Source organism: Triturus cristatus, chromosome 4_2, assembly GCF_964204655.1.
Source record: "Triturus cristatus chromosome 4_2, aTriCri1.1, whole genome shotgun sequence".
Classification (NCBI taxonomy): domain Eukaryota; kingdom Metazoa; phylum Chordata; class Amphibia; order Caudata; family Salamandridae; genus Triturus; species Triturus cristatus.
Window position 1 is genome coordinate 31,555,709 of NC_140586.1, and position 22,604 is coordinate 31,578,312.

Genomic DNA, 22,604 nt, shown 5'->3' on the forward strand with positions numbered 1-22,604 from the left:
CCAAACCCGAGCACACCGAAAGAGAAGCAGCCGGCACACGGAGCGCCCGTTCCCACCCCGAGCGCTCCGCAAAGTCCGCGTCCGAGCGGCAATATTGTAACAAAAGAAGAACTACCAGGAATTGAACACTCGACCCTGAGGGCAAGCGTTTCAGACCATCACCATTAGGGCATAACGACTTCCTCGCCAGAAACACCGGGGATTGAACACGGAAACTTGAGAGCAAGAGTCCCAGCTCCTAACCATTAGCCCACAGTGTCACATGCATAAAATGAGGCACAGAAAAGACACCCGTACGATCGGCAGGCACTAGGCTCCTGGAAATACTTCGGACGGCAGAAAAAAATATAACACAAAGCCCCATGGAGGCGCAGCAGGGAAGGACTCACCCAACAACAGGACCCCAGGAAACCAGCGCAGCCCAGCAGAACAGGTAACCAGGAACCCGAAGGAGTCCAGGAAGCCAAGCAGCCCGACTCAAGTAGCTCCCACGAAGGCCCATGAGCACCCCCAGAGCCCAGCAGAGGAGGAAACTACAGGACAACACGAAGCAGGTAAGTGCCCAGCACCTACCCCAGCATCCCCGTCAGGTCCACCGACAGGAAACAAAACAGGATGTGCTTTCTGTTGGCTATGTACTTATAACCCCTGGCAGGAGGGGGGATGGAGCCTAAAAGCGTTTCCTGTTTTGTTTCCTGTCAAGTGGAATACCTCATTAGTAATGACTGGGTCGAGGGCGAGTAGGACTAAGAGTAATGGGGATTACCGGTAAGTAATCATAGCATTTGCACAGATCTGTTGAGAATGTTTCACAGTAAAGCGGGAAAAGTCCAACTGTTGTCAAGTTGCTGCAAGCTGAATCTTTTTTAATTGTATTCCATTGAAAAATGGCTGCAGCTCGTCTTAAAAAGGAGCACACATCATAATGCGAGGGACAACAATTAATTTGGAGCAGAGAGACCCTGCGTTAAAACGTATTCTATTAAAGGTGCATTCCATTCCAAGATGGCCACTTTAATTCTGCCGCTCATGCTGGAGGCAGGAGACGAGTTGATGTCAAATGCAGTCCTTTTACTATGTTGAGGGGTTTGTTCTCTGTATCCTTCCGCCGCTAGGCATAAATGAATCCCCTCTGCTCAGTGTTTCTTCTTCTCTACTTCGTTTCTAGCTACACTCGCTGCGATTGCTTGCAGAGACCTGGATTTAATATTGGGAAGAAGTAGTCAGTGAGGGAGAGAAAGGTTAAGAAGCTTTTAAAACGTCTCTTCCTGTCGGCGGAGGGAGCTTATATAAGTTAAACGCGTCTACTTCCGGTCCTCTTTCAGCCCTCGGATCCAAGATGGTGAGAAGGCGACTTTGTTTGCACGAGGGATTGAGTGGTTGGTTGCAGGGGGTTGGGGGGTCTTAACGGTGTCGTTTTGAAGCTGTTTGGCCGCCTTTAGCGGGCGTCATCGTTTCTTGTCCGCGAGTTAACCGTTGAACAATACGTGTTTCGTTCCCGGTTTAGGTGTATTGCAGTCTCTCTACTCTCCGGACCAATAACGCGATTCTTTCTCAGGGAAATGGGTGGCAACTCCTGAGACCAACAATTTTATAATCACTCTTTGCGTTCAATAGTGATATGTTTAATTAATCCAAAAGAATTAATATTGTTTTTTGGGGCATTTGTCCGTCTGTCTGCTTTTTCGCGGGCCTCGAGGTATGGTATTTGTGGCTAGAGTACATCAAAAATAGTACGATTGTATCTGCTGCGTTATTGGACTTAATGTTCTGTGTACGGATGGGGACCCTTAGTACGCTTAAAGATGTACTGACGTTTTTATAACGTTCCATTGCAGAAATTAGTTTTTGTGGCATGACTTGCGTGACAGCTCTTTCAACAGCCTGCCCTATGATGCTCGACAAGTGGACCTTTGGGGTATATACCTGAGTTTGGTATCGAGATTCTGCGACCGGCATGTCACAGTAGATGCCACTTTACTGTTTTATTGGTGACTTGTTAAATTGTTGTACTTCCCTTGTGATGTAGTACCGTTCGGGTTAAGTGGAACCCGAAAGTGTTCGATTCTGAGAACGATGGTGCTGTCGCTTCTGTGGAAGATATCAATTGTGGTTGGGGAAGGGGCGTTCATGGCTGAAGAATGGTGCCAAGAATTGGAGTCGGATGGTGTTCTTAGTGATGTGATGCGGTTGATAAATCAAGGGTCTAGGAGGGAGAGTTATGTTGCTGTGTCGGTGCACACTTTATTTGAAGCGTTAGCGGAGTTGTCTTTCTGTGGGGGATAGGTTTGTTACACTGTTTAGGTTAAGGAGAGCTTTTGGCGCTTGTGCGTGAAGGTTATTTGGGGGCAGATGTTAACCCAGTGTAGTCCAAAATCTAATTTTTGGTGGCCGGGTTTAGAAGAATGTGGTGTTTTGGGTGGAGGTGTGTACAGTATGCTAGGTGAGTGAGAAGAGTTTGAAGGTGGGTTCCAGTACCGACATGTGGCACATTAACGATCCAGTTGAAGTATGGTGTATTTGTTTGAATTTTATTGGGCTCATAGACGAGTCAACCTTGTGCAACATATTTGCTATTGTGGCGGTGGATGTTTATTCCGAGTGATTGTGAGAAGTTTGTGATGGAGATTACTACGGAAAAGAGATTTATGGGCGGTTTGTTTTGTGAAGAGGGTGTTTCATCCATTCTCATCACAGATAATGGGACACAGTTGGTGTGATATGCAAACATCTTGAAGGGATGTGGTATCGTTCAGCATCGCACCTCCCTGCACAACCCACAAGGAAATGGTATTTGTGAGAGACCCAATAGGGTTGTGAAAGGTATAATGCTGATGGTCAGTGTCAATGGAGGCATAGTGCAGAAAATGGTGTGGGCGTATACATTACCAGGCAAGGTCAGAGTGGGAGGTCTCCTTTTGAATTGATGTGTGGAAGGTCTCCGGGAACCATATTGGTACCTGCATGAATGAAGGAGTGAGTGTTGTGGTGGAAAGTGCCGCAAGCTTCAGGTTAGGGAATCATCCCCACAGGGGGTCGCATCATAGTGGGCTATTTGGTGGGAGTCAAGTCGGTGAGAATTGGCAGAGATCTCTCTAAAATTTAAAGGGCCCTTTAAGATTGAGTGTTTTTCATCACTTTGTGATGGAGAATGGTGAAAGGTGGAATTTTTGACAAGTGGCACTTTGCCAGAAGGGTGGTAAAGCTTGTGGTGAAGTTACCACGTGGTAGTGGGTACCTTTTGGCACAAGACTTGGGAGATGTTGGTAGGGCCATAAGGAACAATATTGGTGGGTATGGTCCTGGACTGTCGTCTTTTGGGAGTTTAAGTATTCCAGAGACAGTGGAGAAGGTTCCCAGTGCGTCAGGTGTACTAGGAGTCTGGGTACTTAATAGACTTTGTGCGTTGAAATATATTCAGATATATAGCTTTTTTTTTTTGTAACAAAGGGGGAGTGTTATACTTCCCTTGTGATGTTTCACCGTTTGGGTTAAGTGGAACCTGAAAGTGTTGCTGATCTATGTGATGATTCAAAGCGTAATATTCCCCAGTGGCTGAGTTATACCCTGACCAGCTGGGAAGTGTCCGTTCCTGTTATCTCTGAGAATAAAACACGTTTTCTTAGCTGCTTGGTGGTGTCCTCAGGGTTCTTTACCACAAATCTACAGATTGTATGCTATTTTTCTGTAGTAGCAACATCGTAGAGTATAACTAGCAGGGTCTACTGGCTCAGTGAACTAATGCCTCCACTGCAGGGGCCTGTGTTCGACCTCCTGGTCACAGGTTCAATTCCCGTCGGTTCCACTCAGCCTTTCATCCATCTGAGGTCGATAAAATGAGTACCATGGAGTTGGGTAACAAGAAACATCTGTTATTCAGCGCCAAGATACCTCCAGGTGAACGTGCGCTTTACAAATACACCTGTTATGTTAAACATTGAGGTGAACAAGGCTAGGCTTCGTAATTTTTGTGGTGAATATGGTGAGACTTTGTTTGTTTTACTCGCTACTCAAGTTTTCTAAGCGATTTTCCTGCTGTTGCTGTGAGGGAAGCAGGATGTACTTGGACCTTTACTTTCTAGGGTGGTTTGTTACCGGTTTGCTGCTTAAAACACAATGTAGTGTGAGAATTGCCAGGCCAAACGACTGGCAATTACTGAGTAGCAATTAACTCAATGTGTTCTCAAGCTATGTCACTAGATAGACCTAGGCCCGCCTTATGGAATTCGCTACTGGTCTTGCTCCTCATATGAAGCTAGTTCTGAGCTGCCACATGAGGCCCACCTTCAGACAGGAACACTAGCAACCCAGAGCAGTTTGGGCCTTTTTAGCCTAGTCTGTGAGGCTTGTCTCCTGTCTCACAGTGAGCAAGGGACATGGGTCAGGGAACACACTTGCACTTGGGGCCTTGCATCATACACAAATGGTGATAGGAATGCTTGTAAATATTCGTACTGGCGAGCGCTCTATATAGTATTCCAGGCCATCGTTTTTGCCTACTGTACTGCTCATGAAAATGTGAGGGTTTAATCATTTTAATGAGATTTACACCCTAACTGCATACTGTCAAATGTTATTTTTGTACTGTTGGAAGTGAAACGGGGGTTACTTAGACCGTAGCTGGCTATGATTATTTTGATAACCCTTGTTTGTTGTTCTCAGACTAAGAAGCGAAGGAACAACGGGCGTGCCAAGAAAGGCCGTGGGCATGTACAGCCCATCCGCTGCACCAATTGTGCTCGCTGTGTGCCCAAGGATAAAGCAATCAAGAAGTTTGTCATCAGGAACATTGTTGAGGCGGCAGCTGTAAGGGACATCTCTGAAGCCAGTGTCTTTGAATGTAAGTGCCACTGTGTTGGTGCACGCTTGGTCATGTGCCCCTCATGCATAAACCTCCCCTCTGGTTCTTTGATTCGTGGAGTAGGGGGTGAGTCTTGCATGTGGATTGGTGTTAACGAGTTAAAGTGCAGCTGATTAAATCATGCAGTTGAATTTGAAACTGTTCATGTTTTTCTTGGCCCAAAAGTGGTTATCTTCTTTGTTTCGTACATTTTTAAACTCCTTAGGATTAAAATAAATCTTGAACAATCTAATGCTTTTTAAGATATTTACCCAGCACTTTTAAGTGGGTTGACAATGGTGGGTTCCCTAAAAGGGGATGCACTAAAATATACTAAAGTGATGGAGGAGTGCCAGTTGGCGCAAAGGCTAGACCGCTCGACCTCGGACCTGGGGAACTGGGTTAGTCTCTGTAATGACGCTGAACATCCTGTGATACTGGGAAAATCACTTGATCTCCCTGTGCCTAACAAAGAATGAATGTGTTCTAATGTAACGTAACTGGTGCTATGTAAAGCGTTCTGATACCAGATTGGATTCGGGTCAAGTTCGCGCTATATAAAACTCTGCGCAAAAAAAATGCTTGCATTAATCTCACCCACAGGTAATTACTTGGGGCTGCATCCCAATCCGTTCTGAAGTGTCACCCCAGTTTGGAGCCAACATATGCAAATCAATCTTGACCCTGCTCCAATTGGAGCACTCCAGCCCGAACTGCCCAACCAGCTCCTCCCTGACCTGGACTACAAGCAAGGACCTGTTTCGTCCTTGTTATGAGCTAATCAGCCAGGTACAGCTTGGCTCCAGTGACTGTGTGCAGGGAACCACATTTAGGCTTAGTCCTACTAATAGCGACACGCTGAAGTAACAAGCATTGGCATAGCCAATAGGTCTCTCCTTTGGGACCTTATAAGTGATTAGTCATGCAACAGTTGCAGAACTAAACACTTGTAAGGTCCCAAAAGCGAGACCTATTGGCTATGCCAAGCGGCCGTGAAAGTGATTGCGATCGCGATCAAACATCAAAGTGAAAGTAATCGTGGTGAAAGTGGCGCCCGCGCACATGCGCTGTAGCTCTAGGCTGGCCTGGTAGCACTTTTTGGAGCCGTCTCGCCAGGGCATGCGCTGGGTCAGGCGAGACCTAAAAAGGGGATAGCCCAAGCATACCTGGGAATCCTTCTCACAAGGCGTGGCTTGCTAAATGTAACACGGGCTACATTGATGACCTAACTTTTGTGTCCTGTGTTGAAAGATCCGCTTTCTTCATTAAGTTAAGGACCTGAAATGGGGCTTATTTGTGACCCTTTTTAGGTGGAGCCTGGGCAGTGCATGCACTGCTTTGCAAGGCATGCAGTAGTGGAGTAAGGCTTTGAAGCCCCGCACACTCTGCCCACCTTTGGCTTGTCATTGTCCTTCGTAAATGCTGGCTTCTGATTCGTTTATAGGCTCATTAGTCCCTCCTTAGTTCCGCCTTGTGTTCATTAGTAACCTCCCATGAGGACTGGCCCTTTTGCTTCGGTGTTACAGGGTACGTCTTTAATCTGTAAGCACTATTTTCTTTAATGAGCCTCTTACTGCAGGGGGGTCTCTCCTGCGCAGTTCTGATCACCTCTGCTCATATGTGCTTCCTTAACTTAAGGGTGTGTCGTGCTCATTTGTGACCACCTCTGGTCACTGCTTTCTTGACTTGCCGCAGGCTGAACGGTTCCTGACCGACTCATTTCCCAGTGCTACAGCTCTGCAGCACACGCTTGATGGACGTGGGACGCTGCGCTTTAAGCGCAGATAGTAAAATGTAATCTACTGTCTCTCTGCCTGCAATGCAAAAGGTCTCGCATTTGCGAGAGTTTAGCCTATTGGCATTGTAAACGACAGTGCCTTTTATTTACGTTTTAAAAACCAAAACCTAAATAAAGGGCATTGTCATTTACAGTGCCAATAGCTGACTCGCGTAAATGCGAGACCTATTGCATTGCAAATGCTTGTCGTTAATTGGTGGTAGTGCTGAGCGCTGGAAGCGCCTGCTCCATTCAAAACCCAGAATGTCGCCAAAACTCGAATTCAGATACTGTTTTCTTGTGATTGATTGGGTGCTAGTAGAATGCTTGTGGAAACTGCATTATGTAAGCCTTGCACTAGCTAGATGCATGTACAGCCATGTGCTTTTTATGGCAGGAGCTTGTTTTCCGCATAAAACCATATTCCAAATGACTTCAAGTGTAGATGGGTGGGGTCTAAGCATATGGGATTGTTGTGGACTGGTGTTTTGTTTGGTGCATCTGTGTGCTCAGTTTTATGCTAATCTTTATTTTTATTATTCATAAGTTTGTATTTAACAGGTTAAGTTGTTAAATCATGCAGCACCTACAAAGGTTTTTAAAAAAAATACTTTTGTGATGCTCATACTTTTTTTGCAAGTCTACCGTAGACACTTTTTTAAAAACTTTGAATATGGATTTTTTTCCCGAACCATTGCATGCTCGCCCATGCCATACCTATGGCTATGAGGGTGCCTGTTCAATGGCATCCACAGCTTTGTTCTGCCCAGGTGAAGGCAGGAGTATGTGTTGTGATTTGACATGGTAGAAGTACCTAGTTAACTTTTTGGGTAGCTGTTGGTTCTTTCCAGTATGTCTGAGACTGGGTATCTAATATTTGTGATGTGGCCCACAAAGTACATTTGAGACATTCAAGCCAGTGTGAGGGTACGCATATCACCAAGTATTGCGCTTAATGGGCTTTGTTCTAATCCATGCATGTCTGCAGTCAACAGTGCACTAACCATGTTATCTGTTCTTCTAGCATACGTGCTGCCCAAACTGTATGTGAAGCTGCACTACTGCGTCAGTTGTGCCATACACAGCAAGGTCGTCAGGAATCGCTCTCGTGAGGCCCGCAAGGACCGTACCCCACCACCCAGGTTTAGGCCTGCGGTACGTTTCCCTATACAGGTTGATATGATAGGGCTTATTTTACTTGATTACATTGTGGAATGTTTTTATACCATGCTCGAAATTATAGCTACAAGGTGTACTTGTGGGTGGATATGTAGCTCTGTGAAGGAGAGCCCTCAAACATCCCGCTTTTGTTCTTTGCTTCGTTCACCTATCTGTTTTTGAGCTCCGATATAAATCACCACCTGTAGGTGCATCTAATAGTTTTTCCCGGTGTTAATTTCATCATAATTGCATATTTTTAAGCTGCGCTTTTGTTTAAGGGGGTAGGCTTTTGAAGGTAAGGTCGAGTCCTTTTACGTAAAGACTGGATTTAAAAATTCTTGTAAATTGAGTAATTTCTAAGCACTCACCATGAAGCCCCGTACTCCGAAGTGGATTCTTGTCCGAGGGGAAACTGCAGGCTCCTCTCCCAAAACGGCACATTATGCTGATAGTCTTAAATTTGGCAGAATCATTGTTTCTGCTGGTGCCCAAAACGGTAACTCACTACTTTACCTGTAGAGTGTGAAATAACTCTGTAAAATTCGTATGTAGAAAATAGTTTGCCTGGTTGCTAGTGAGACGTTAATTCGCCCTAAGTGCTCTTGCTAGATTAGGCAAATTCACATTTGAAACCATCTATATCCATCCACATTTTGTGAGTGGCCAAACAATTAATCTATCGCTTTAAATAATCATCGAGCTTATTTCTTGATCTGATTGTCATTACATACTTATTCTATTCAGTTTTGTGCATGAACGTTGTCTGTAGTTTTCAACATTTAAATGAGTTCAGTGACCGCATTCTGTGGGCCTAAACTGATGACCAGTCACCATAGTCTTTCAGAACTGTAAAACATTTCAGGATGGCTTTGTATTTTGTCTTGATGGTTCTAGGAGGTTATGCCATTTAAGTGGCTGTTAATTTCATAGGTTGAGTGAAGTAGTTGTATGTGAATTGCTTTACCAGGGTTTTTTCGGAGGGTGGTGGGTCGACAACATTGTGCACCATACATCTAAATTTGTTTCTTTTATACCCACAGGGCCAGCCTCCCCGTGCTCCACCGAAGCCCATGTGAGAATGATAGCTCTGTACAGATTTCTGAAATAAAAAGTACACCCAGCGATTCTTGTTTGTACTTTAATTTAAAAAAAAAAGTTAATGGGGGGGGGGGTAGTAGGAAAAAAGGTTTGCAGCAGAAAGTTTGAACTGGCATGCTTGACGGTTTATGCCCTATACATTGCTATAGGAATTATTCCAAACTTACATTTGAAAGTCTGAAACGGATGCTAACTTTATTTACATTTGCTAGGCACTTCATAGCAGATGTGTACAGTTCACATAAGTTTAGGATTAACAAATTGCTAGCTCGCTCGTATTTGTAAACACGTTTTTTAAATTGATTGGCATATGACAGGTCACATTTACTTGGACTTGGAAGTCACCCAAACAATATTTTGCACAGCTTGGTTTACTTTAGAGCCCGGAATGCCATAAGGAAATGGGGTAAGATATTTGTCTTCCACTGATGAATGACCATAAGGGACTTAATCAAATGTAACACTAATCAGTGAGCCTGCTGAGCCAGTTCGTCTGTGGGTATAGTTGTGGCTGCGCCCAAAACAGTCAAAACATTGGCCCCATGTAAACCAGAAGAAAGAGGAACACTGCACACTAAATGGGATGGCTTGGAGTGGAAAGAAGCTTGGGCTCGTCCATCACTGAAACGCGTGTAGAGCAGTATAACTGTTTCCCCCCTCAATTTTTCAAGCGCCAGCAGGGGAAGTTAATGACTGTAACTGACACCATCCACATCCGCATTTGTCTCCTTGAAAGGCAAAGCAGTTACGTCGGCTCTCCATTTCAGTACGTACCCTAAAGATGCCGTAACCATATTTATAAGTGTTATTGCTTTTTAATAATTTGATAATTAGTTGGATACAAAAGCCCATCAGAAGTTATGTTCTGCCTCGACGACAATACAGATCTTACTGTTTTTTGGCCACCTTTTGACACATTCTTTCAAGGAGAGTTACATATGCTGGCTCAGACTTCAAAGAAAGCATAAAAGATGGATGTCGTTCACTCTGTAAAAGAAAAAATATATATTTCTTGATGGTTATTTTGGATAAAGTAAAAGGATGTGCCAAATAACTTTAGATCTGTTACAAGCAGTTTGTCTTGAATTCAAACTTGAATCACTGCACTTTGCTTCCTTAAAAGCACAACCACAAAACCCTGGTGACTTATTTCACGAGGTATTGATGTCCTTTTCTCCCCTCTCTCTAGTAGGTGATCACATGAACTTAAATCCTCAAGATATTGGATGAGATGATCTCATGCTTCATCTTCAGCCACCTCCTCCCACCCTGGTAAGATAGTAACCAGGGCGGACTCTACCTCACAAATTCGTATTATGTTACCAGGATCCAGTTTATACAATTAAATACCTTAAGGTATACCACAGAGATTGCCTTTATTGGTTGGTAACTTGGGATTGAATAAAAATACTGTAACCTATTCAGAGGACGCTGCTGAGTACAATGTCCCTTGCATCCTCCTAGTTTGGCAACATGTTTCTACCGCCTAATAACCATAAATAGGTCTTGGGCATTCTTCAGGGCTCGAGAAGGATCCCTACTCTGTGTGAAAAAAGTCCTACCTCCCTTTCATATATCAAGCGTTGCACCTAGGCTAAAAACAGAGCTTTGTCTGGTGGTCTACTCTTAAGTTCGGTGGTAACTGATAAAACATTTTTTTAATAGCAAAAGTTAGTTTTACATCGCACAGCATAAACGATAAGCCGAAACAAGAGTCCGCAGTCCATGCCAGCAAGGATTCCAGAGAATAAATAAGGTAAAGAACAATAATCGGCCAATACTGGCATCCAGTCCATGGTGTGAACACCACCTGCCCCAAATCTTGTGGTGCTTGAGGACAACCACCGGTTTCATAGATGGGCCTGTCCTGTTAAGCAAGTCAGTCCACCGCAAAGCTCCGTCTTAAGGTGGCACACATGATGGTTGTGACACTGCAAAGACAAACACACAGCATGCAGAGAACACTGTTCAAATACGTGGAACATTAATGCAACATATCTGAGTCCGAATCCCATACCCTATTTGGGATATCCTTATACTTTCTGATCAGGGATGGCGACTCCTGTAGTGTCTCACTGTAGGAAATATATAGCATTGTGATGGGCATAATATTATAATAGATGATTCATGTGTAGGCTGCCAAGGATCATAAAGGCAGCCATGGTATCATTTGAACATTCCATTAGGAAAGCATTCCCTTAATTTCTGTGGGAGGAGATCAAAGTGCTCGCATTCTCTTCCTCAATCGAAATAATGGTGGCTTCTGCAATTTTAGTCAATCTGTTACTTCGTCAAGGAGAACTCCCTCGGTCCTCCTACCTGGCCCATGTCATCAGCCGAACTATGGTATAGTGTTTGCTCGAAATGAGAGCTCTTATAAATGGATACCATTGTTTGGGTAATGTCTCCCGGTCAGGAATGGTTTCATGCTCTCACACATCGTGTGCTTAAATTACTGAAATTCTTTTGCCATCTAACTTTAAATTTGGAACTACATCGCTATTACTAACCCTCTTGAGCATGGAATTCAATACTAGTATCTTACGTGTGTATATTTGGGGCGTCCTGAGTGCAACTTGGGCAGTTAACTGCGGATTGTGTTAATTCTGTCATTTGATTTAAAGATACTCTTACTGTGGGGTGAAGATAGGACACTCTTTACGTCTTCTGCCTGTTCTCAATCACATTTCCAAAGCATTCTGCTGAGACTTTCATTGTATGCAAGGTTCATTTGAGTTCTTATTGTATTGGTGTCTTGGTGTTTGCCTTTGTTACTACCAAATGTTTCCACGACCATCTGTTTTTATACTATTAGATAACAGTAGATTGCAAGTTACTTTATCTTGATTGAAATGAATGGGGGGTGCAGCGGAAGTAGATGCCTGACATAATTAATCTACCTGTTTGAGGTCTGTCAACAAATTATTAAAGGGTGCGCATAAGGCTGACCGAGACCCTAGGCCTCTGTTAGGCTTCTTATAAACTAATGGCCATCTGTGGGTTTTCATAAGCAAGACTCTGCAAGCTTAGAGAATGTTTTGTCAGAGCAGTTGTGTTTTAGTGTTGATATCCACACACCACTTCAGTGGTTTAGTGCACAAATCCTATCAAAGGGGCCCCCAGATCATTCTCGCAGCTAACGCATCCCTTGCAGGATGGGGTGCACACCTCTAGGATCCCAGTTTTCAGGGTCTCTGGGACACCAAACAAGAGTCTCCACATTGACTGCCTAGAGCTTCAGGCAGTTTTCCTAGCATGAAAAGCATTTCTAGTCCACCTGAACGGTAAGGTTGTCTTGGTCCAGACGGACAACACAACAGCCATGTTCTATTTACAAAAACGGGGGTACACTCTGCTGCATGGGTACTTGCAAACATTTTCCCGGGGGCTGCTAAGTAGTGTGGCATGCCAGAGGGCCGCACCGATGCCAACAATGGGAGGGTCGTGGTGATGAAAGGTGAGCGGAGGGGGGTTCAAAGCAGATGCATGGTGTGGACAACAAACTGTGCCTTCACTTGACTTCTGTCTGCCACCTATTCTCATGCATCAAGAATTAAAGTCAAAGCATTAACCTATTTTTTTATTTCAAATAACTTATTGAATTTTCACAAGCAGAAAAACGAATACCAAATTACACTCATCACATACAATATACACTTGCAATATACCAAAAATTAATCTCAAACATATAAAAAAAGAAATCAAGAAGAATGAAAAGAAAAAGCAAAAACTAATGATGATCTCCGAGAACCTATATTAAATGTCTAAACTTCAATATACATCCGTTGGGAACACATTATAAACTTGTCATGAATAACGGACCAAGTAGTACTGAAATAATATTACAGAGAATATAAGCAGAGTATAATTACTCATGGAGATTTGTGTGTATTGAAGTAAATGTCCAAGGAGTTCCACAATGATCTAAACGAGGGCTTCCATGGAGAACTCCGAAGTGCAATATTGTCAGCACCCCTAAGATGAAATACCCAGATCACCCAACCTTTAAATGAAGTTGCGTGCGTCCTTCTAATTATTAGGTACCATCTTCACTGGTGACGTAAGTAAGAGATCCAGAAGGGCTTTGTATCATTACAAGAGTCCACCATTAACAAGCATTGGAATAGCCAATAGGTTTCGTCTTTGGGACCTTATAAGTGTTTAGCCATGCAACACTTGATGTTGTTGCACCAAGGATATTGTACTGGATAAATAAACACTTATAAGTTCCCAAAAGGTGAGACGTATTGGATATGCCAATGCTTGTTTTTTTATGGAGGGGGGGGGGGGAGAGAGACCAGCAGTGCTATCAGGCTCTAGCTGCCACTTGGAGGGGGAGAGAGAGGGGGGGTGGGTGTGGAGAGGGGTGGGTGGGTGTGGAGAGAGGTGGGTGTGGGGTGGGTGTGGAGAGAGGTGGGTGGGTGGGTGGGTGTGGAGTGAGGTGGGTGTGGAGTGAGGTGGGTGTGGAGTGAGGTGGGTGGGTGTGTGCGTGTGGAGAGAGGTGGGTGTGTGCGTGTGGAGAGGTGGGTGTGTGCGTGTGGAGAGAGGTGGGTGTGTGCGTGTGGAGAGGTGCGTGTGGAGAGAGGTGGGTGTGTGCGTGTGGAGAGTGTGTGTGGAGAGTGTGTGTGGGGAGAGGTGGGTGTGTGTGTGGGGAGAGGTGGGTGTGTGTGTGGAGAGAGGTGGGTGTGTGTGTGGAGAGAGGTGGGTGTGTGTGTGGAGAGAGGTGGGTGTGTGTGTGGAGAGAGGTGGGTGTGTGTGTGGAGAGAGGTGGGTGTGTGTGTGGAGAGAGGTGGGTGTGTGTGTGGAGAGAGGTGGGTGTGTGTGTGGAGAGAGGTGGGTGTGTGTGCGGAGAGGTGGGTGTGTGTGGAGAGAGGTGGGTGGGTGTGTGGAGAGAGGTGGGTGGGTGTGTGGAGAGAGGTGGGTGTGTGTGTGGAGAGAGGTGGGTGTGTGTGTGGAGAGAGGTGGGTGTGTGTGTGGAGAGAGGTGGGTGTGTGTGTGGAGAGAGGTGGGTGTGTGTGTGGAGAGAGGTGGGTGTGTGTGCGGAGAGAGGTGGGTGTGTGTGCGGAGAGAGGTGGGTGTGTGTGCGCGGAGAGGTGGGTGTGTGTGGAGAGAGGTGGGTGGGTGTGTGGAGAGAGGTGGGTGGGTGTGTGGAGAGAGGTGGGTGGGTGTGTGTGTGGAGAGGTGTAGAGTCCGGTGAGACCCGGCCCACTTAAAGCCCTATTTGAGATCTTGAAAGCTGACTGGGACTGCTTCCGTCTACCTATGTGCAATCGACTTCTGGGACAGGCAACAGAACTAATGAATGCTCCTTCAGACGCTATGGTCATTCTGAGATCATCCAATAGCAGTGGGGTGGGTCGTGCCTCTTGAACTAGGTCAGGGGTGAAGGGGGTCGGCCATGACTAGAGCGCTAAATTGCTTGGATGGTTCTTTTGGGAGCAGAAGCTCACTACGTTGGTCATGTGGCAAGAAAGACTTACGAGGAGGTAATGTAATATATAACTCAATCATCTGAGGCCTTTGTAACCTGTAGGTTGCATGAGTCTGTTATGGTTTAGTCTACTCAACTTAAATCTTCTAAAATGAATGCATTTTAAAACATAGGAAACTTTAATCCTCTTTGTGCAGAAACAAAGTGCGCTTTCTGTAATGTGTGCACAGTTCTAAAGCACCATTTTTCATGTTATGAATGAATTTTACCGGAGGACAAAAACTGCATAACATCACTCATTTTGACAAGTTCCGGTTTGCTAAAAAAGAAGACCCCCTGGTAATCTGAGCCGGATGCCACTCGTATATAATGTTTACAGTACTGGGTATTTCTTTCAAGAACTGCAGAATCTGCTCCTCTGGTCCACTGATTTAACCCTTTCCGCAGCGCTGGGGGGCAGCGCGGTGGCGCTGTGTTCATGACGGAGCCGCTCCGTCATGAGCCACGGTTGAGCTGTGCTCATGACGGAACGGTTCCGTCATGACTCCGCCCATTTTCGTTGTCCCCCCGCACAGGCGGGGAAACAGCGCCGCGTAGGCGGAGCGGCCGCCAACGGCTGTGACATGACGGAACCGTTCCGTCATGAGCACACGGCAACCGTGGCTCATGACGGAGCGGCTCCGTCATGAGCGGGGAAGGGGTTAAGAGAAGCGACCTGCCAAAACTACATCTCACAGAGAGCACTAGTTAGAACCAAAACACAATGTTCAGGTGCCATGGTGCCAAACAATCAGCAAAGCTGTGGCACACAACGTAACAGGGGAACTGGAGTCCAAGTTGTCAAGGGCTGTAGCTCCTGTGTGAGGACTTACAGAAAACCTGGGTTTCAGCTGAAAGCACTAGGCAGGATGGGACTTGTAGTTTCACCTTTCTCACAAGTCCGAGCATGCTTACTACTTTTTCCTGAAACAGGACTGGGTGAAAATCACAGCCGTCGCGGTGACCCGGTAGCAGTTGACAGCCATGTGAAGACATGAGAGCGATGAACTTGCATATCAGATTATTTGTGATTAGTCCCAGTCACAGCGGTTCACGATGCAGATTGAGGAGGTGATGTAGGTCCCTGAAGCCCCTTTCATCCATGCCTCCTTCAGATTGCAGTCAAAAGTCTTCGGGGTTACTCTAGAGGGGGTTTACTGCACTTCTTTAATGTACCTACTCACCTGACCTGCTTTTTTGGCCTTCCTAATTCTGCTCGCAGGATTTACCTGTGAAACTTTGGTCTCATAGAAGCAAACAGGATGCGGGGGACAGTCGACCTGTTTCCCGAGCTGCCTTCAGTGCACAAATACAGATATGGTTAACTGTTTTGGGTCTGTTGACATTATGAGCGGTATTGGTCTCATCCTTGTCGCAATGTCTGGCTGAAAGAACGATGGCAAACATGTGGTGCTGCTTGGCGGCTGCAGGGTTATGAGCGATAGTGCTGTGCAGTGAGAGCAGGAACAAGTTGGTCCGAAGTCTTTCCACAATACCCAAATCATTAGGAAAGTTTTATCTACCGTGAGTATAAGTCAATAGCGAGTCGCTCCTCCTTAACACAAAGCATGCTTGTGACATTACGCTCTCTGATAAGCTACCCCCATTTACTGGTTTCATATCACCTACCTGCCTTTCACTAAGAACAAACCTAGCCAGAGCAGCCTGGTATAATAGCCGGCGTAATACTGTCCATATCACCATCTAGGCCTGCCCACAACACCAGCTGCGTACTTCACTGCTGTCGAAATGGAAACGCCGCCTAGTACTCGCTGCAACCTACCAATAAACGACACTGAATAAAGCGCTATCAAAGGGACAAAAATATATATATTTTTTTTTTTAGTTTTGTGTACAGAGCAAGTGAGGGAATAAGAATGTTGGGACCCGAGTGAGCGAAGCGCGAGCCTGTGTTCCCTGGGTGACTTCCGGCAGGCCGAGCCAGTTGACTTTAGGGTGAGGGTAGGGAGGGGCGCGCCTCACAGGCTCGAGCTATCGTGCAGCAGCTTGATGTAGTTAGGCACATCTAGGGAGCGGTTGCAGCGATTTGGGAAAATTCGCTAGGCCCACCCACTCTCCCATTGTCTAATGGGGGTTTGGAAGGTTTGTAGTGCTTTAATTTTAAGTGAAGGAATTGTGCTGCAAAAGGTAATGGTTTGCCACGGCTGTTGTGGTTTGGAGAGTCGGGTGGGGGAGAAAGTTCTGGGGCGTCGAACAACACTAGGGGAGTTCGCTTGTGCAGGACTGCTGGGGACATGATTGAGAGAGACTGGGGAGCAATGTGTAAATAAATAGAAACAGAACTGTAGTGTCGCACAAGGTACATATAAAAACAGGCTCCATATTGTAATGGGTTAATAACAGTTGGAGATGAAAGCAGCAAGTTAAACATGCACTCAATAGTAACCAGCAAAAGGAAAGTGATCAGGCGAAAAACATAAAAGCAGGGGTGTGCGCCGGCAAACACGCGAGTGGGACGGCAAAAGTGAAAGCAGGGGTGCGTGCGCGACGGCAGAAAAAGTGAAAGCTCCAGATGGCGTCTTGGGTGCTGAAAGCTGCCGGCTGCGTGCGTGCACGCTCGCGTGAACGCAAGCGCTAGGCCAGCCAGCAGCACTTTGAAAACTCACCTACTAAATGTCTCTCCGTGCAGCGCATGCGCGCTTACTCAGCGAGACCTAAAAAAACAGAAGTTAGAGCAGATGAGGGAAAGATACTCAATTGACTGAATTGCAAAATGTGTAACCAGAAATCCTGGTATCAGTCCTGGCTTCCCCACGAAATTGTGTGGTCCATGGCAATTTGTTAATTTCACTTTGTCTCCTAGTTCTTCATTAACAATTATGAGAGCCCCTTAAAATAAATGAGTACAGAATAGGATATGTACAGTACAAAACCTTCTTGTGTTTTTTATTTAATGAACTATGTTGGTGTTACAATTATAACAACCAAGGCTATACACAAGGTGAACCTGACAAATTACTTCCCTCTTGGTTCACTAATGGCATTGTTTTCAGAATGGGGGTGGCATGAAAGTTCCCAAGATCATATTTGAAAACTGTCACTGCTAATAAACTCGTCATTGCAGTGTCAATCTGATCTTCTAAGGTAAAACTCATGCATGTTAATAAAATACTCTTGTTTGCAGAGGTTAAAACTAAAGGTGTTCCTAAAGATAAGTTGTCTAGGGCACTTTCTTTTCTTCTATATGGTTACTTTAGCTAATGTGTAATAAAAAAAATGCCTGTTGCAGCTTTCTGAATTTTTCTGCTCTGTGAAATGAACAGCAGCTCAGTGCTGCTGTTCACCAGGGGGCCACAATTAAAGGTCAGGAAGGCTACATGTGGCCCCCGGGCTGTACTTGGAGTATTCCTGCTCTACAGTTACCATGCCTATCTCAGGCGATTTGGCGTTGGGAAATGTCACAGCATTCACCGATTAGTCGAAAACAGCGTTGCCCTCAGTCTCCCGAGTAAAATGATACCTCCCTTGTGTGGGTGTCCAATGCAGAATTGACTAACAACGTATTTTTTAAAAAATGTAGTGCTTTAAAATTCGCTGTGCGATACCCTTAATCCCTATGTTTTTGGCTCTTCCCAGTCACGGACCCTTGCCCCACCCACACAAGCGAGGCATCATTTTACTCGGGAGACTGAGGGGAACGGTGTGTGGTAGGATATTTGTGCCGGCATGGTGATCCCTCTAAAAAATATGTGGAAAATGTTTTTGTTCAGCTAAATTTGAGGTTTACAGGGGATTTTGTTTAGGAAAACGTTGGTGGGTCCAATCAAGCCATATCTCCCTGACTCCCCCGGTTGTCTAGTTTTCAGAAATGTGTGGGTGTGGTAGGTTTCCCTAGATGGCCGCCGTGCCCGGTGCCAAAAGCCCAGGTGCCTCCTCTTGCAAAACCAGGTCGTTTTGTGATAGGTCATTTAAATGTATCCTCAATACTTTTTGGGCCTTTGCCTGTCGCTGGTACTTTAGCCACTCACACCAGTGAGGTACCATCTTTATCGGGAGACCTGGGGAAACGCTGGGTGTTGAGAAATTTGTGTCAGCCCACTGATCCCACAACTTTCCCACACAGAAATTTGAGAAATTAATTCATCTGAATTTGAGGTTTGCAGGGGATTCTGGGTAGGAAAATGTTGGGGGGTCCACGCAAGCCATACCTCCCTGTACTCCTTTTCAGAAATATGTGGTGGTTTGGTAGGTTTCCCTAGATGTCTGCCGAGCCCGGTGACAAAAACCCAGGTGACCCGCTTGCAAAACCAGCTTGTTTTGTGATAGATAGGTGGGCACCTGTGTTTTTTGTCCCGGATTTGCAGACATCTAGGGGAACCTAAAAAACCCAGACATTTCTGAAAACTAGACACCCGTAGGAGTCCAGGGAAGTGTGGCTTGCATTGATTTCCCCCAACATTTTCCTTCCAAAAATTCGCTGCAAACCTCAAATTTAGCTAAAAAGTCACTTTTTCTTCTAATATCTGTGTGGGAAAGTTTGTGGGATCACTGCTTGGCACGCATTTCCTACTACCCAGCATTCTCCTTGGTCTCCTGATAATACCTTACTTGTGTGGATGGGCCAAGTGCCTGTGACATGGAAGGCCCAGAAACGTGTAGAAGTTGAGGGGCCCAAAGCGGGTCTAGTAAAAAGCACCCCTCCCTGCTTTTGTTACTGGGGCCCGTTATTGTAGCAGACCATATCTCTCCTCCTCCACATCCCCCATGGGCAGAAAACCAGCCCCTTCCCCTCCGGCCCACTGGAGAAATGCATGGTGCCTGCTACAGCCAGTCAAAAAAAATTAATAAATCCCTGGCTTCTAATGAGGCTTTCCCCCTGTGGAAATTTTAACTTTTTTGAGGGGGTGGTGGCAAAGGCCCCCCCCCCTCCCTGGTGCCTAGTGGGTGGATCCTTGCTTGAGGATCACCCACCTGGGTCGATCTCCAAGCAGGGATCCACTAGGGAGGGGTACCATTGAAAAGGGGAGATTCTCCCCTTTCCAATAATACTTCTCCTGACTTTCTAAGTGCTCTGGGGCTGAGATAGCTCCCTGAGCACATAGAAAGTGAAACTGAAATGAGCCCATCGGCTAATTTCAGTTTCGATTTCTGTGCAATGAGGTCAGCATGACCCGCGTGCTGATCTTCATTGCACAGAGACGAGAAAGCCTCGGGAGCTGGGTAAGTCCTTCCCCAGCTCCTGAGGCTGTCAGGGTGGGTGGGAGGAATATCCCTCTGGTGCCTGCACCCGAGGGATTTCCCTTGCCATGTGCAAGGACGTCCGGGAGCTGTCCTGCGCACACAAGCACCCTGACGTAGGACTGCTCCTGGCCGTCATGTGCATGGAAGGGGTTAAGGTGTTCATGGAAGACCTTAAGAATAATTCCACCCAGGATTCCTCCTGCTTGGAATCTCCTCATGCTCGCCAGTTTTATGGGTCCACCATTGGATCTCTTGCATAATTGCCCTCTTCAATTTCTATCTTGGAATGTAGCTTTTTTGTTTTATGGTAGCCATGCTGTCTAGATGTCCGTGAGCTCCTGGCACTTACTTGGAAGAACCCTTCTTCCAGTTACAGAGATTGGGTAGTCCTTCAAACAAAACCAAAGTTCCTTCTAAAGGTAGTTTCCACTTTTTACAAATCAGTTAAATTAATTGTCTTCTTTCCACAACCTGATAAGTTGCAGAAGGGGCCCTTCATACAGTTGATGTTGAAAGAGTTTATGTCCAATATCAACAGAACTAATAGGGTTTTGTAAACCCAAGCAACTCTGGCTTTCCCTGCCCTCACGTAGGAAATGCCGTATCAAAATCAGGTATTTCTGGATGGATAATTGAATGAATTCAAACTTATGTCAAAGCTAAAACAACTTTGGCCACGCCTCCTAGAATACGCTCTACCCGCAAGATAGTAGCATCTATGTGTCAAGGATATTTGCCTGTACTAATCTGCCTCTCCCACTACTTGAATATGTTGTCAGGAAACTACAGAAAGCATCTCTCACCCTAATTCTAGTTGCTTCCACATGGGCCAGACAACCCTGGTTCACTATCCTCCTAGAGCTCTCTTGTCCCTCCTAAGGCTCCACAGCAAGCCGACCCTCTCACGCAACATCGGTGAACTCCAAGACATCCCAATCCAAAGCAACTCTACCTAACGGTTTGGCTCCTGAAATCCTAGAGTTTGGGTACCTTAATGTACCCCCTGGGTATATGGACATCTTCAGGGAAGCTCGTTGCCCCACCACTGAGGCCTGCTATGCAGCAAAGTGGAAGAGATTAATACACTGTCTTTCTAAACAGACCCATCCTCTAAAACCAAAAGTACAGGACATTGTCTGCTACCTCTTTAACTTGCAAATCTCAGGACTAGGACCTATCTATTCCCTTACATTTGGCAGCATACCTAGGGAACACTCCTCCCTTTTCAGGATCCCTGCAATCAAGGCTTTAATGGAAGTTTTTGGAATCGGAATATAGTTATCACAATATTAATGGGGCCCCCTTTTGAGCCTCCTCATTTTTGTCTCTTGCAATTTCTGTCATGGAAAGTAGCCTTCTAAGTCGATATTACCTCCTTTAGGAAGATTCAAACGTTAACCCTAGAAGAACCTTTTTTCAAAGTACATTCTGACAAGGTAGTTCTTTGAACCAACCCGAAATTGCTGCCCAAATAAACCATAGAATTACTAGTTTTCTTTCCTCATCCAACCACAGTTGTACAACAGGCGCTTCATACACTAGATCTTAAACAGCCCTTATGTACGATGTAGATAGAACACAATCACTTTGTAAAACTCAACAGTTATTTGTAGCCTCCTAAACCTTTTAGAGGAACTGCTATTTCAAAGCAGGGAATTGCTCGATGGGTAGTCAGGTGTATTCAAACATGCTATGTCAAAGCCAAAAAGCAAGTCGTAGCAGCACCAAGGACACATTCTAGTAGGAAAAAAAGCAGCTTCAATGGCTTTTTTAGGCAGTATGCCAATCGCGGGCATTTGTAAGGCTGCTATGTGGTCCACACACTTTAGCTAAACTCTACTGTGTGGACGTACTAGCAAAACAGCAGTCTCAGGTGGGACAAGCTGTTCTATGTGCCTTTTTTCCCATTGTTCTGCAACATCCTCTGGCTAACCACAATCTTACAGGGGAAACTGCTTTGTAGTCCATGCACAGCATGTGTATCTACAGCTACACATGCCACAAACTGAATGTTACCCTGTAGACCTTTGTTTGTGGCATGTAGTGCTGTAGATTCACATGCGCCACCCTCCTGCCCTGAAGTCCTGGGTTGTTGCAGATACCTTAGTTCCTTTTTAGGTCTCGCTGAGCGCAGCGCATGCGCTGACTCGGACATTTTGTATGTTAGTTTTAAAGTGCTGCTGGCTGGCCTAGCACTTGCGTTCACGCGACCGTGCACGCGCGAACCGCTAGCACTTTGAAAACATGTGCGCGATCACTTTCGCTTTCAGAGCGATCGCACGCTTTCAATGCTTGTTAAAAAATGTAATTACATGCCCCAGACCCTTTTTGCAACTGCTTTTTCGAGATTTTTGGTTATACTGGGCTTGGTGCGTTGGGACTTTAGATGACCTCCAATTCCATAGAATCAAAAAGCCTGCTATTTAAAGAAGCAATCACAAATGCCTGACTCCCTTTTAGCTAAAAAAAAAAGGTATAGTGGCATCCAAGATATAAAAACAATATCCACCAGTAACCACCACTAAAAGTTCAATTGTGCTTGGATAAATGACCTAATATATAGCTTATGTTGTTGGTATTTCCTATAACCCCCATGAACTGCCACGAGGTGGCACATTTTTTTTATGCCCCGCCAGTGAGCAATGTGATAAGACTTTTAAGGTCTGCTATAGATTCTCCCTTGATCACTCCACCCCACATTCCAAGAGGAAGCTTAGGAGGAAACATGTTATTTCTGGAATCTTTTGAGCAGATTATCATTAAAGACATTTTCTATAGACTAACACAGAACCAGTTTCTAGAAACACTAACTGATACTGACCGCATGAAAATAACTTTTCATGCACTGAGTGCAGACTGGCGAAAGTCCAGAGTTCAGGTTAGCGTTATAGGAACATTAATGTAATTTCATTCACATTCACCCAGCCTGCCCTCCTCCCACACCTCTTCTCTACCCACCAAGGAGCAGAATTCTCAGATACTTTGCTACAATTTTACATTCAACGACTAAGTACAGTTATAAAGCTCTCTGTTTGGCTTTTATGTGTTTAAATAGA

The 22,604-nt window shown here is 45.4% G+C and overlaps 1 protein-coding gene across 2 annotated transcripts; it reads left to right on the forward strand.

Moving 5' to 3' along the window:
* The first annotated feature begins 1,189 nt into the window (after positions 1 to 1,189).
* On the forward strand, positions 1,190 to 8,899 carry RPS26 (ribosomal protein S26). Of its 2 annotated transcripts, none has more exons than XM_085600286.1 (4): positions 1,190 to 1,342; positions 4,663 to 4,840; positions 7,642 to 7,790; positions 8,819 to 8,899. In XM_085600286.1, the coding sequence occupies exons 1-4, from the start codon at positions 1,340 to 1,342 to the stop codon at positions 8,852 to 8,854; spliced, it is 366 nt and encodes a 121-aa protein (XP_085456412.1). In that variant the 5' UTR covers positions 1,190 to 1,339; the 3' UTR covers positions 8,855 to 8,899. The 2 variants fall into 2 exon arrangements, with proteins under 2 accessions (XP_085456412.1, XP_085456413.1); XM_085600287.1 differs by having other exon boundaries at positions 1,202 to 1,342; positions 7,642 to 7,772.
* The last annotated feature ends 13,705 nt before the right edge of the window (positions 8,900 to 22,604 follow it).

Coding starts and splice junctions, on each gene's coding strand:
- RPS26 (XM_085600286.1), top strand. Junction 4,841..7,641: donor TGAAGCCAGTGTCTTTGAAT/GTAAGTGCCACT, acceptor CTGTTCTTCTAG/CATACGTGCTGCCCAAACTG. Junction 7,791..8,818: donor CGGTACGTTTCCCTATACAG/GTTGATATGATA, acceptor TTATACCCACAG/GGCCAGCCTCCCCGTGCTCC.